Source organism: Muntiacus reevesi, chromosome 18 (assembly GCF_963930625.1).
Source record: "Muntiacus reevesi chromosome 18, mMunRee1.1, whole genome shotgun sequence".
NCBI lineage: Eukaryota > Metazoa > Chordata > Mammalia > Artiodactyla > Cervidae > Muntiacus > Muntiacus reevesi.
This window is the reverse complement of record NC_089266.1, coordinates 42,672,739-42,685,637: the sequence shown is the minus strand read 5'-3', so window position 1 is coordinate 42,685,637 and position 12,899 is coordinate 42,672,739. Positions and strand designations below refer to the sequence as shown.

At 52.0% G+C, this 12,899-nt stretch overlaps 1 protein-coding gene and 2 non-coding genes across 4 annotated transcripts in view; 2 read left to right on the top strand and 1 right to left on the bottom strand.

Annotated features, from left to right (window-relative positions):
- KSR1 (kinase suppressor of ras 1) overlaps positions 1-12,899 on the top strand; it is a 161,279-nt gene that overhangs the window by 106,904 nt on the left and 41,476 nt on the right. For both annotated transcript variants that reach the window (XM_065908773.1, XM_065908774.1), the window contains exon 3: positions 10,348-10,495. In XM_065908773.1, coding sequence (XP_065764845.1) covers positions 10,348-10,495 — 148 coding nt within the window. The remainder of the gene's footprint in view (positions 1-10,347; positions 10,496-12,899) is intronic.
- Positions 5,140-5,212, bottom strand: TRNAR-CCU (transfer RNA arginine (anticodon CCU)). The gene has a single exon. It is a non-coding gene; the product is annotated as a tRNA-Arg (tRNA).
- Positions 11,589-11,717, top strand: LOC136150436 (small nucleolar RNA SNORA19). Its single transcript, XR_010659861.1, has one exon. It is a non-coding gene; the product is annotated as a small nucleolar RNA SNORA19 (small nucleolar RNA).

Sequence of the window (12,899 nt, the reverse complement as noted above, 5' to 3'; positions counted from 1 at the left end):
GATCCCCTGGAGGAGGGCAATGGCAACTCACTCCAGTATTCTTGCCTGGAGAATCGCATGGACAGAGTAGCCTCGTGGGCTATACAGCCCGTAGCGCCACCAAGAGTCAGACACTGAACAGTCAGACTGAAGTGACTTAGTATGCTTGCGAGTGTCCTTTGAACTTTGCCTTAGATCTTGGCAGAGGAAGACTTTCTCTCCTGTCTTCCCAGCCTCATGAATACGCATTGGCCCCTTCGTGCCCTCAGCCCCTGATGGCCCTGGCGATGGTCTCCTTGGCTTGAGTCCTCTGTGGCTGCCATGGGCCAGGAGTTGTTTACAGGGTTTCTGGAAAACTGCAGAGAGAGGGCTGCCTCCTTCCAGGGTCTCCCAAGAGATCTCAGTCTCCTGCTTGGACCTCGTGGGGCAGCTCGGAAACAATGGGCCTCTGTCGTCAGTGGAGCAGCCTGCCTCTCAGGTCTCCCTCTCTGCACTCACTTCCTGCAGTCCGGCTTATCCCCGATCCCTCCCAGCCGTTGACGCGTGGCCCTAAAGGACAGATTTCGTGCTAAACACTGGGATGTGCCCCTCTGGTGGAGGGAGGGGTCTGAGATTTGTCTCCTGGCCTCACAGGAGGGTCAGACTCCACAGCTGAGGCCGGGTGTGTGCCAGGGCCCTGAGCGAAATCGCTGGGCCCTGAGTTTGCCCACTGGCCAGTCTGGCGTGGGGCTGGGTAAGGGGCTCACTGGCTGCACTCAGAGCTGTCACACTGCGGGTGTGGAGGAGACGGAGCACACTTGTCTGGGAACCCACTCTTGACTGGTATGTTTGCACAGGGGAGAACTGGAAGGGGAGATGTTGGGGATCAGCTGGCCACAGACAATGGCCACGCCTGACCCCTCTGTATTTCTGTCGGTGCCTTTACGCCCTGGAGAGCTGGGGCTCCCCACGGGGAGGCGGATTTCTAACCAGACCCTGCTCCCTGCACCCTCTGCTGAGGATCCCTGAGCACCCCAAGCTTGCCAGCGCTGTTGTCCTGGGCAGTCTCTCACATCTCCCCCTTCCCATCTCAGAAGTGTCCCTGTTGAGATGGACCATCCCAGGCTCACCCTCTCCCCGGAAGCCCTCTTCTTCACCCAGCTGCTGGCTTGGCCTGTGTCGCGACTGCCACCCTGCTCGTCCACCTGCTGTGTCAACAAGGGATGCCGTGAGGGCCTACAGGCTTGGGGAAGCTGCTGCCCTGGAGTGGGGCTCAGTGGCGGCGACCCCTGACCTCCGGCTGCCCCGGCTCCGGCTCCTCCACAATGCCCTGCTTGTGCCAGGAGGGACCTTCCCCCGCTCCCATCTTCTGCTTCCCTAAGCATCACCCAAGGGTTAGGGAAGTGTTAGTCACTCAGAGTTGTCTGACTCTTTTCGACTCCATGGTCTGTAGCCCTGCAGGCTCCTCTGTCCATGGGATTTTCCAGGCAAGAATACTGGAGTGGGTTGCCATGCCCTTGCCCTTCTCCAGGAGATCTTCCTGACCCAGGGATCGAACCTGCATCTCCCTGCAGCTCCAGCATTGCAGGCAGATTCTTTACCATGGAAGCCACTGGGGAAGCCCTACGGGGCTTGTGTATTCCTTTTACTGCTATTACACCCTCCCCCTGGCCTACCCTGACCCCAGTCTTACTTTGGAATGTTCTTTTCTTGTTTGTTTTAGAGTATTCCATTTTTGACTTGCGTTTTACCATGGTGTCTAGTGGACAATAGTGTTCTTTCTGACAGTCAGTGAGCATCCCGGGGGAAGAGACCCCCTTGCAATAGAAGCCCACCCATCTCCTCTCTCCATCTTGGGAGCAGTATGTATAGGGAAAAGCACACAGCCCCAAACCTTTTGGGGGGGTCGGTGTGTGTTCCTCTAATGCTGGGAGTATCCGGCCGTTTTCAAACAGCATCCAGGAGAACTGGTTTGGGAAATGTGTGTTGAAGATACAGAGAAAGGTGACAAAATGTGGGCCTGCCTCATCTCTCCTCTGGGCCCAGCATAGCTGGTGTGTGTTTGTTGAGTGGCTGAATGACTCACTTCAGCCTGTGGACCCAACCCAGCCTGCTACTGGTTTCTCTACAGCCCTTGGAGCTTTGAATGGTTTTCACATTTTTAACTGGTAGGAAAAGCAAAACAAAGCAAAACAAGACTCTTTTGTGACGTGTGAAAATGAAATGAAATTCATGTTTCCTTGTGCATAGTTAAGGTTTTACTGGCACCAGCCACACCCATGTGTTCGCATATTGTCTGTGGCTGCTTGGGAGCTCTGACAGCAGGGTTGACTAGTTGTGACAGAGGTCATATGGCCTGTAAAGATGAAGATACTCTATGGCCTATTCAGAGAAAGTGTACCAATTCCTGCACTAGGTGCCGAGGGTTTATGGGAGGAAGAATGGGACCTGGGAGGCAGCCCCAAGTGAGGCCTTCCAGGAGGGTGAGGCCAGCTCCCTGGGGTGATGGTGGTGGCCGCGGTGAGAGCAGATGCCGCTGGAAGCTAGAGATTTGGTCTCAGGCAGACTTGGAGAGCACCTGCCTCCTCCAGAGGGCAGGACGGGGACTGAGGGGGTCTGGCAGGACTGCTAAGCGGTTCAGAAGTCATGTAGAGAGAAGAACCCCGCCCCCCCCCCGCCAGGAGGCCTCCTGCAGCTGCTTTTAACCCCACAGCTAGAGCGCACCCCAGCTGGCATGGGGGGAGGGCACAGCGTGGAGCCTGGAAACCAGATGTGACCTGTGATGCCAAGAAGACCCTACCCTGGGAAAAGGATCCCACCTTATAGAGCAAAGAAGGGGGCACCAGTGCAGGCAGAGCCAGTTGACTGTGAAGAGGTGGAGATGGCCATGTCTCAGCCTCACCAAACAGGCTGTGTGACCTTGAGCCAGTTGCCTAGCCTCTCTGAGCCTTGTCACCCATCTCAGGCTTTTTTGAGGATTGCCTGTGCTGACCTCTGTAGTTGATCTCACAGAGTGCCTGGCACCCAAGATCTGAGTAATAACTGCTCGTTGCTCACCCTGTTTTGACCCCCTTCTCACTTCCTCCCCTTTTACCTGCACCCCTGTACCTCCACACCCTATCACACCACTGCGCCCTCTCTCTGAGGCTTTCAGGCCCAGATATACTGATCTGTAGGCCAGAGATGGCCACTCCCTGAAGAGTCCCCCAGGTTTCCTGCTCTGCAAGCCTCCACCCCGCCTTGTGGGAAGGAGGGAGGCACCGGGGTACAGGAGAGAGCATCTCCTGGCATGTTTGTGAGCTTTGGCTGGGCTGGGGTTGAGTTGAAGGATCAGGGGCCTTGTGAGAGGACAGGTGGGAGGTCCAGCCCCCAGGGTGCTGCCCTGCCCTGGCCAGCCCCACTTTCTTAGACCTTTCTGCCCTGGACTACTTTGGCCAGACTTAAGGCCCTGCAGTTTGTCTGCCCTCATGGTTCTCGCCCCCAGAAGTTCCGATTCAATTGATGTAAGGTGGGGCCCAGTTATCAGGATCCTTTTTTTTTTTTTTTTTGGCCTTGCTGCTTGGCATGTGGCATCTTAGTTCCCTAACCAGGAATTGAACTCATGCCTACCCCCTACCCCCACTCCCCCATGGTGGAAATGAAGTGTTTTAACCACTGCACTGCCAGGGAAGTCCCAGGATCATTTTTAAAAGCCTCCCAGGTGATTCCAGTTTGCTGCCAGGGTCGAGAGACACTGACCTGATCTAGCCAAACCTACTCATTTTATAAACGATGAAACAGAAGCCCAGAGAGGGGCAGGGACTGGCCCAAGGTTGGCAGAGTTCTGACCAAATCTGACCCTTCTTTCACCAGGAAGTGATAGAGAGAAGCCCTCCAGGAAGGGGTGACTTCTCCCAGGAGGGGCTTTTTCTCATTTCCCAGAACTGGGATAGTGACTAGGTCCAGTCCTGGTCCAGAGACAAAGCCAGTATCCCTAAAGCTATTTGCTGATCTCCATGGAAACCCCAGGAGGCTGCCCGACCCAGGCCCCTCACTGCCTCAGCCCCTCCTGTGTTCCCAGAATATCCAGCTATTATTATCCGAGTCTCACCCCTTCTTCTCCCTCGGCACCAGTGGTGGTGAGAAGGCAGGAAGGAACATCTGTCAGGTGCCCCCTCCCCAACTGGAGAGATGTGGGCTCCCAGCCTGGGCTGCCAGAGAACCCCCCTGCTCCTCTGTCTCTGCTGCCCCGGCCACAGAGGGGTGGACAGGGCTCCGGGAGTCCACCTCTGGCCTCTCTGCTGTGACCAGCTCCTGGGAAAGCATCTGAGATGAAGGATTCTGGCTCTTGAATTAAGCCCCAGCCAGGCCAGTTGGGGACGCCTCTGCCCACCCACTAGAAATCCAGGTTCGGGCGATGGACCATGCATGCTGGGTGCGTTGGTTGAGGCAGTTACCGCTGTGGCCAGTCCGTGCTATGCTCCAGGACTAGACACAATGCCAGAAGGAGACCCCAAATGTGGGCTTGCCTCTTGGCCTTCCCTCTGGCCAGGTCTTCATCCCGGTTCCGTCCTGAGCCGCATGGATTCTTGTGGCATGTGGTCCACACACAGGTTGTGAAGTCCCTGGCGTTTGCACAGCCCGCCTGACTGGCCACGGCCGGGGAACAGCTCTCCATGTCAGCCGGCACCGTTTGCTAAGTATAGACCCCAGGCAGCCCCGTGGCTGCTGGTAAGTCCTGGGACACCATCTGATACCCAGCCGGGCCTGTGACACCAGTCGCTGCCAGCTGCTGAGGGGAGGGGCAGCGTGCTTGGGCCAGCCCGACCCTGCCTTCTGCCGCAGAGAACACAGCCAGCAGTTTCACCATCACAGACTGGGAGTCACCTCCCTGCTTCACTGGCCCTGTCCTCTAATTATTATGAGAAAGCATAACTTAATGTCACCTACGGGAGAAGTAAGTTGTAGCTCAAGGGGACTGGCTCAAGGGAGCCAGTGTGCCTGTCCCACGGCCCCGCTGCCTGCCTCCACGCTCACGTGCTGACCCGGGGCTGGGTGGAACCGGGGCATCTCCAACAATGGGTCGGACAACACGTCTTCCCTTCCTGGTTTCTAGTTCATATTTTTTCCTTCTTTTTTTTTTTTTAAATTAATTTATTTATTTGGCTGCTCCGGGTCTTAGTTGTGGCACATGGGATCTAGTTCCCTGACCAGGGATCGAACCTGGGCCCTCTGCATTAGGAGCACAGAGTCTTAGCCACTGGACCACCAGGAAGTCCCATATTTTCTTCTTTACACAGAAGCTGGGGTGGGATGGACAGTAATTCCTGAAGCACTGTGGATGCTCAGCCTTTCATCCCTTCTCCAGAACTCCAGGGTCTGGACGCCTGGCTTGAGACAACTTGGCATCTTCACATGCCTCCAGGTAGGTGAGAGACCCTCCTACAGTCTTGGGGCCTCTCAGACCTGAGAGCATTTCCGGCAGCTTCACCTGCTGGGTTGTCTTGTGAGCCCATGAGTTCACCTTCAGCAGGTGGTAACACTCATTCCCTAATTTGCTTTCGGTTTAGAGCTTACACAGAACAATTGTACATGAATTACCCTGGTCTGAAATAACCTCCTAACCCAAACTTGGCCGTGTTTGTGTCTGAGCAGAAGGATCACATCCACATGTGAGGCTTGCTGGTGGGGGCGTTGCCTGAGTCTTGATGGAAGGAGAAGTCGGAGCCCTTCCCGGAGCCGGCACAGCCACTAGCCCAGCCTGACTGTTGCCTGGCCAGAGGCACAGCAGAGGCCAGGGGAGGCGTCGTCTTTGTTTCCTGGCTCGCCTAGTTCCAGCGCACCTGCCTCATGCACTATCGCTTCTCGACTGGATTCACTTTGGGTCCCTGGTGGCTCAGATAGTAAAGAATTTGCCTGCAGTGTAGGAGACCGAGGCTCGATCCCTGGGTGGGGAAGGTCCTCTGGAGAAGGGGATGGCAGCCCACTCCAGAATCCTTGCCTGGAGAATTCCACGGACAGAAAAGCCTGGTGGATTGCAGTGTATGGGGTCGCAGAGACACGACTGAGTGACTAATACTACTTTCTGAATGCACTCATAGGAGTTGGAAGGCCAGGGCCCACTTGGCTTTCATGTTGGGGTCCCAGAGTCAGGGCAACACCTGGCTGAGACGGCCTGGCCACCCGGTGATGTGTTGCCCAAGGCCCTTGCTGCTGGGCTCCGTGTGCTGTGATCTGGGGGCTCTGACGTGATTGTTTGGTCTGCACAGATTTGCATGAGTTGCCACCATGTAGAAAGCAGCTGTTTTAAAATAAAAATTTTGATTTCTTTATAAGATGATATGGCAGCCCTCTCGTAGCCTCTCCTCATCCTCTGACCCTGAGAGAGAGCAGAGAGTGGGTTTTTGATAAGCCTTGTCCTTGAGATTCTTGTTGTCTAGTAAAGAGGCCAGAGAAGTGTTTGCAGTACTTGTGCATGCGTGCTAAGTTGCTTCAGTCATGTCTGACTCTGTATGACCCCAGGGAATGTAGCCCACCAGGCTCCTCTGTCCTTGGGGTTCTCCAGGCAAGAATACTGGAGTGTATTGCCATGTATTGCCTGTATTGCCATGCCCTCCTCCAGGGAATTTTCCTGACCTAAGGGTCGAACCCATGTCTCTTGTGTCCCCTGCATTGGCAACCAGGTTCTTTACCCCTAGCACCACCTGGGAAGCCCCTTCTAGTACTTTTATCTCCATCGAAAGATAGCTCAAGGGACAACATGCCCACATACCTCTTTTTTTTCCTGAAACCTGGTCCTGAGTCTGTGTGTTTGAGACCCTGACTCTACTCTGCTAACTGGTGGGTAGTGTCATTGACTGCAGCTTTTAGGCAGAACAGGGTGGTTCCCTCTCCCCACTTCAGTGATCCAACTTTGCAGGGAGGAGGGATAAGAAAGCCGAAGAAACAGAAATCCTAGCGATGCTGGTGTGCTGAGCACTCCCATTTCACTGAAGACATACATAGGTCACTCCCCAGAAAGTGATGCTTGTCCTGGGAGATACTGGGGAGCTCCTGTATAAGTGGGATCCTGGGTTGGCTCTTCTATCCGAGGAATGGATTCCATACCCTACCCCCCTCAATTTGTCTAGCCAACCCCTGGTTTGAACTGGAGCTTGAAGAGAGCACACAGGAAGGAAGGGAAAGCAGACCTTGTTCCCTTATTCCCACGGGATGAACTGAACCCTGCAGCTTCAGGGGAATGAGACCAACTTTCTAGCTCATTCAGAGCTATAAAAGAATGCCTTTTCTTTTCTTTTTTTTTTTAAGACCATGAATTTGAACCTATTATTTCTCTTATTTAGGGGATTACTTCACTTGCTAATGACAAAGGACTTCCATTTTACAATATAGTTGTTTTTTTTTTTTCCAGAAATCAGGTAGAAATTAATTCCTTTAATTTACTTTGGAAAAAAAAAATCATTTTGCCCTGGGTAACTGCTTTGCCCAAGTTCACGAGTGACAGTGGGAGTAACTGAAGGTGCTTTGGGACTCAACACACCTGGGTTTGGGTTGTGGCGCCGCCATTTATTAAGCTGCATAGTGTGAGGTCGCTGAGCCTCAATAAAATAGGCTTAGCAGTATCTCCTTGCTGAATTGTTTTGAGTGGAGTCAGTACACAGAGCCCTGGACATCTTGTAAAGCGCTAGCAAATAGTTTATAATAATAAGTGCAGTTACTATGCCGGAGAAACTGAAACTTGAAGCGGGTGGGGAGGAAACATATAAAAGAGGAAAAAAAAAATCCGCCTTTGCATTGTAGTCAGATTGGGTTTGAGCTCCTAGGCTTGTCTTTTTCGTCATCAATACCACCTCCACCCCCAAATCAAGCAGATACTGGAATCCCTACTTTCGAGAGAACTGCTGAGTCATCACAGCCTTGGGAAAATGCACACGTGTGGTTGAGAACAGAGGCCACCCCAGGGAGAGGTGGAGGGCTGTGTTGTGAAGGACAGCATCCATTTCCACTGGGGCTTCCCTGTCGGTATTGCCAAATGGCTTCTCTCAGTGAAATGGGGGGCAAAGATGTCAAAACTGCATTTTGATGAAGAGCATTGTTGAAGGCAATAGAAGAAGACACATGGATTGAATAAAAGCTTCTGCCCTGGGACTGTTATCTTAAGTATCCTGCTCTCTGTGTTATTCTTATCAAGAGTTTCCTGTGACGTTCTCATTTTATCATCTGGAAGGATTTCTTACCACCAAGGGTTTGTCCAAACCACTGATGAGCTTCTTGGTGCTCTGGGGGTATCTGTTTATTTCGAATTTTTAGAGTCATTCTAAAGAGCCATGAGATTTCTTTTCCACAACCCTGGAGGTGGAAGAATATTCACAGAAGACCAAAGATGGGGAGAGGAGACAAGGCCAGACACCAGAGGCCACATGCCAGGCTTCAGATGTGGCCCCAGCCCCCAGACATCACAAAGTCCCCAAACCATTGCCCTAATGACTCATAGTCGGTGTCTTCATCAGGTTTTGTTTTGACACTTGAGTCTAAGATTTATAGCACCATGACCACAACATTGCTTGTGTTAAATTAGATACAGTTTGCTAATAAAAATCAATGAAAATCAACTTAGGTTCTCAAGAGCTGCAAGTTTATATGAATCATTTGATGTGGGTTGTCTGGCTTTCTCTGTTACAGAAAATCCAGAAACTACAGAAAGGGGACAACTTCTCCCCCCTCCACTCCCCCACCCCGTTTCTCCACTGTTCCCATAACTTTGAGCTTTCTCTATGATGGTCCATATCTTATTGCATTGCAATAACTGCTTTTCGTCTTTTTTTTTTTTTTTTTTTGGCCACTTTGTGGGATCTTAGTTTTCCAACCACAGATTGAACTCTGGGCTCGGCAATGAAAACGCAGAGTCCTAACCACTGGGCCTCCAGGGAATTCCCAGTAATAACTTATTTTCATGTCAGTCACTCCACAAGCCACTTGAGGCCAGGGATATGTCCCATTGTTCTGACTTCAGGCTCTGTCTGACATGTGGCTCAGAGTACTCAGAGCTGGAGGGGTTTCCCCTCTCCTTGTTGAGAGGAAAGAGCACAAATTTTGGAGTCAGTTAGGCCTTGATTCAAATATTTGCTGTCTGTAATCATTTTATTTTTTATTTGTTTGTTTGGTTGCGCCACGTCTCAGTCTGGCACCTGGGATCTTTCCTTGGGGTGCATGAACCCTCTCGTTGCAGTGTGCAGGCTTAGTTGGGGCATGTGGGATCTTAGTTCCCCAACCAGGGATCGAACCCACGTACCCCTGCATTGCAAGGAGGATTCTTAACCACAGGACCGCCAGGGAAGTCCCTGTGTTTGTTTTCTTTGTTGTCTAACAAATTACCACAAACTTAGCTGCTTACACCATCCCGCATGTGTTAGCTCACAGTCCTGCAGAAGGAAGACTTTATGGAAGAGTCCCTGAGGACTCAGCCAGTTTACCTGCTTAGTGTCTTGCCCAGCTGAAGTCGGGATGTCAGCCAGGCGGGCTTCTTACCTGGAAGCTTTGGGAAGAAATCACATCCAAGTGTTTTCAGGTCATTCATTGGCAGAATCTCCTTCCTTGTAGCCTCAGATCTAAGGTTCCCTTCTTGCTGGACAGTGGGGGGCCACACTGTCCTCTCGAGGCCATCTTGTTCCTTCTATGTGGCCGCCTCCATCCTCAGAGTTTGAATGGGTCCTTTATATGCTTTGAGCATCTCGCTTCTCTTTGCTACCTTGAAACCTTGGAAAAATCCAACTGAGAATCAGATAAGGCCCGGTAGTAAAGACCTGCACAGATCTTTGTTGCTGTTGTTTGGTTGCTCAGTCCTGCCTGACTCTTTGCGACCCTATGGACTGTAGCCTGCCAGGCTCCTTGGTCCATGGAATTTCCCAGACAAGAATACCGGAGTGGGTTGCCATTTCCTTCTCCAAACACAGATCTTGGTGAGGGTTAATTCTTTGTAATCCTTTTCTTGGAAGCTAATTTTATTTGAATCCTATCTGGTCTGATTCATATATAGCAAAATTGTAAAGAACCGTCTTTATCTGAAGTACTTGTCATTCTCCAAATTTGTCATGATTCATCATTTTCCCGTCCAGAGGAATAAATAAAAAGAGACTAGAGGGCAACATGCCCTCATCAGAATGTTTCTGATTTTTTCCTTTCCCTTCTCCCCAGCCCCCATCCCCAAGTTCTGGCATCTCGGCTTCAGCTGCTGTCTCTGGGATGCTGGGGGTGGGGGTCGGTGTTGGCTTCTGGTGTCCTCAGACAAGTGGTGCTGCGGGTCGGAGGCCGGCCCCAGCAGCTGGCCCCTGCCACTCAGTGGGAGGCTGGGCCTGGCCGCGAGGAGCATGACTGCTCACCCGCTTCTCTGCCTGTCTTGTGCCTCCCCAGGAGATCCTCCGCGAGCTCACGCTAGATACCCTGCTGGACATGAACGAGGCCAAGGTGAAGGAGACGCTCCGGCGCTGCGGAGCCAGCGCCGAGGAGTGTGGCCGCCTGCAGTACGCCCTCACCTGCCTGCGGAAGGTGACAGGCCTGGGTAGGTAGGGCCAGTCCTGCTGACCCCCTCGCCCTCCCCCTCTGCCCAGACACTGCATTTCTCTGCCAGGCCTGGCCTGGTTCCTGGGGCACCAGGGCTTTTGCTGGGATGGATGAGGAGCTGGGTGGGGCCGGTGTGACCAGGGTCTCTGGGCCGGCTTGCAATGGCTGGAGTCCACACTCAGAAAGTGTGTGATGGACCCCACTCGAGGCAGAGGGCCCTGAGACAGAAGGCTCCCAGGTCCCACTGGTCTGGCCAGTGTGAAGCTTTAGCCATTGTTGTCAACCCCAGGCTGGGCGGGGCTGCATGACTTCCCTTTGTGGAACACAGAGGTGTTCCTACAGAGGTAGGTAGGGCTCTGTGACCCTTCCCTAGCTTCCTTCTCATCAGCCCCCTCCCTGCCTACCCTCTCCCTGCCTCCGATCCCCACCCGCCCCCTGCCTCTGCATCCCCATCTGGCCTGTGTGCTCAGAAGGCACGCGCTGGTGTGGGCTCAGCCTGAGCCAAGCATGCGGACAGAAACTGTACACAGTTCAGCTGTGAGTAAGGACATGGCTGCCCCAGGCGACGTGTGTAATCCTGGCATGATGAATAGTGTTCCTTGGGAACTTATTTGCAGGCTTTCTCAATCTTACCCTGGAAATAGCTTCAAATGCCCAGACTTACCGCTTCCATGACCACACAGATAAGCCTTTAAAATGAACCTAATGAATGGAATTAGCTCCATTTTTTAATTAGCTGAGCCTCATGTCTTATCTCCAGCTGCCTGAAGCTTAAGGAAGGCTCTGAGGTTTATATTCAGCTTGATTTTTTTTTTCCCCCCAGAGAAGATGGTGCTTAATTTCTTCCCTGGCCCCATTGTATCAAGTCTTCCTCTGAACACAGAGTCCAGAGTTTTAATTGATTTGGAAAACCTCAACACATCAGGCCTCTGGCAAGTGCCAGGAAGTAAACAGCACAGGGACATAGTTAGCATTCTTATCTCTGCATTTTACAGAGAAGGAGACTGAGCCCAGAGAGGGGAAGGGGCTTACCCAAGGACACACAGCAGTGGGTAGCAGAACTGTGACTCGAGCCTCAGCCCTTGCTGCCCAAGCACGTTTCATTGTCTTTTTTCTTTATATCAAGAGAAAAGATATTTCTGATGTGCTAAATAAACCCCTAGAGGTAAATTAGCGGCATGACTAATTTAGCCATTGCTGTCAGTCTCCTTCAGACAACCGTCAAAAAAAAAGTACCTGCCTCCCAAGCTGGGAATCTGGGGGAGGTTGTCAGTCCTTCCTCTTAATGCCTGTTGTAAGGAGTTGAGGAGGCTCTGGCCATTGGGTGGTGGTGAGCTCTGTGTGTCAAGGCTGCTGTCTGTCCATCCTGAATGCCAGGGTCGGAAGATCATTAATTTACGAAGCACTTGTTATATGTTCCCTTTGTAGCTGGAGCATCAGAGGCTCTGGATGAGTTGTGTGAGATCCCACACCCGATACTCAGTCGAGCTGGACTTTGCTCTGTTTTCTTCCTTAGAAGATGCTTTTCCCATAGTGCCCCAGAGCAGGCCCTGGGCAGAGGGCCCTTTCCAGGTGCTCTTTCTCATTCTGTCTTAGCTTGTGGTGCCCTCCATCTCCAAGAGGGACCTGCCACACCCAAGTCCAGGGTGCAAGCAGGTGGCTGGGCCTGCCCAGCAGTGGCCGCACTTCAAGTGTACCTGCTGGGGACTGGGTGGTACCTGTGATTGCCCTGTCTCTCAGGTCCTGCAGTCAGAATCTTCATGGTACCTGGCAGGCTAGTTACTTAACCTCAGTGTGCCTGAGTTTCCTTATGTGTAAAATGGGCATACTAATAAGACTTCCTCTCATGGAACTGTTGGAAGATTAAATGAGTTAATTAAGTTCATCTACTTAGTCTAGAGCCTGGCACATATTAGTATGTATTTTTCAGTATTAGACCTGTGGGGTGATGGCAAATGTTGACATCTCTGGTCTTAAGAAAGGTGATGAAGGATATTTCTTTATGCCTGTGGCTGGTGAACAGGGGAGGATCATGCTGGCTGATTCTTCCTATCCATCTTCCATAGCAGACATCACTAATCAATCCCCGAGCTCTTCCTACTTAGTGACTCCAGAGTCATTGTCAAGCAGCCACTGCCAACTGACTGGTGTCCGCATGCAAAACCAGAGCCATTTGCCATCCCTGAGCTGGCTAAACTAATGGTGACTAAATAGACAATTTGAAGAATTGGGGGCTTGTTTCCTTGGGTGGCAGACTTGTGCATAGATCCATGGAACTCATTCTTTGATTCCCTCAACAAGAGCAGTATTTAAGTTCAAGTGTGTATCTTGGCTATGGCTTCCCAGGTGGCTCAGTGGTAAAGAATCTGCCTGCCTATGCAGGAGACCTGAGTTCAAGCCCT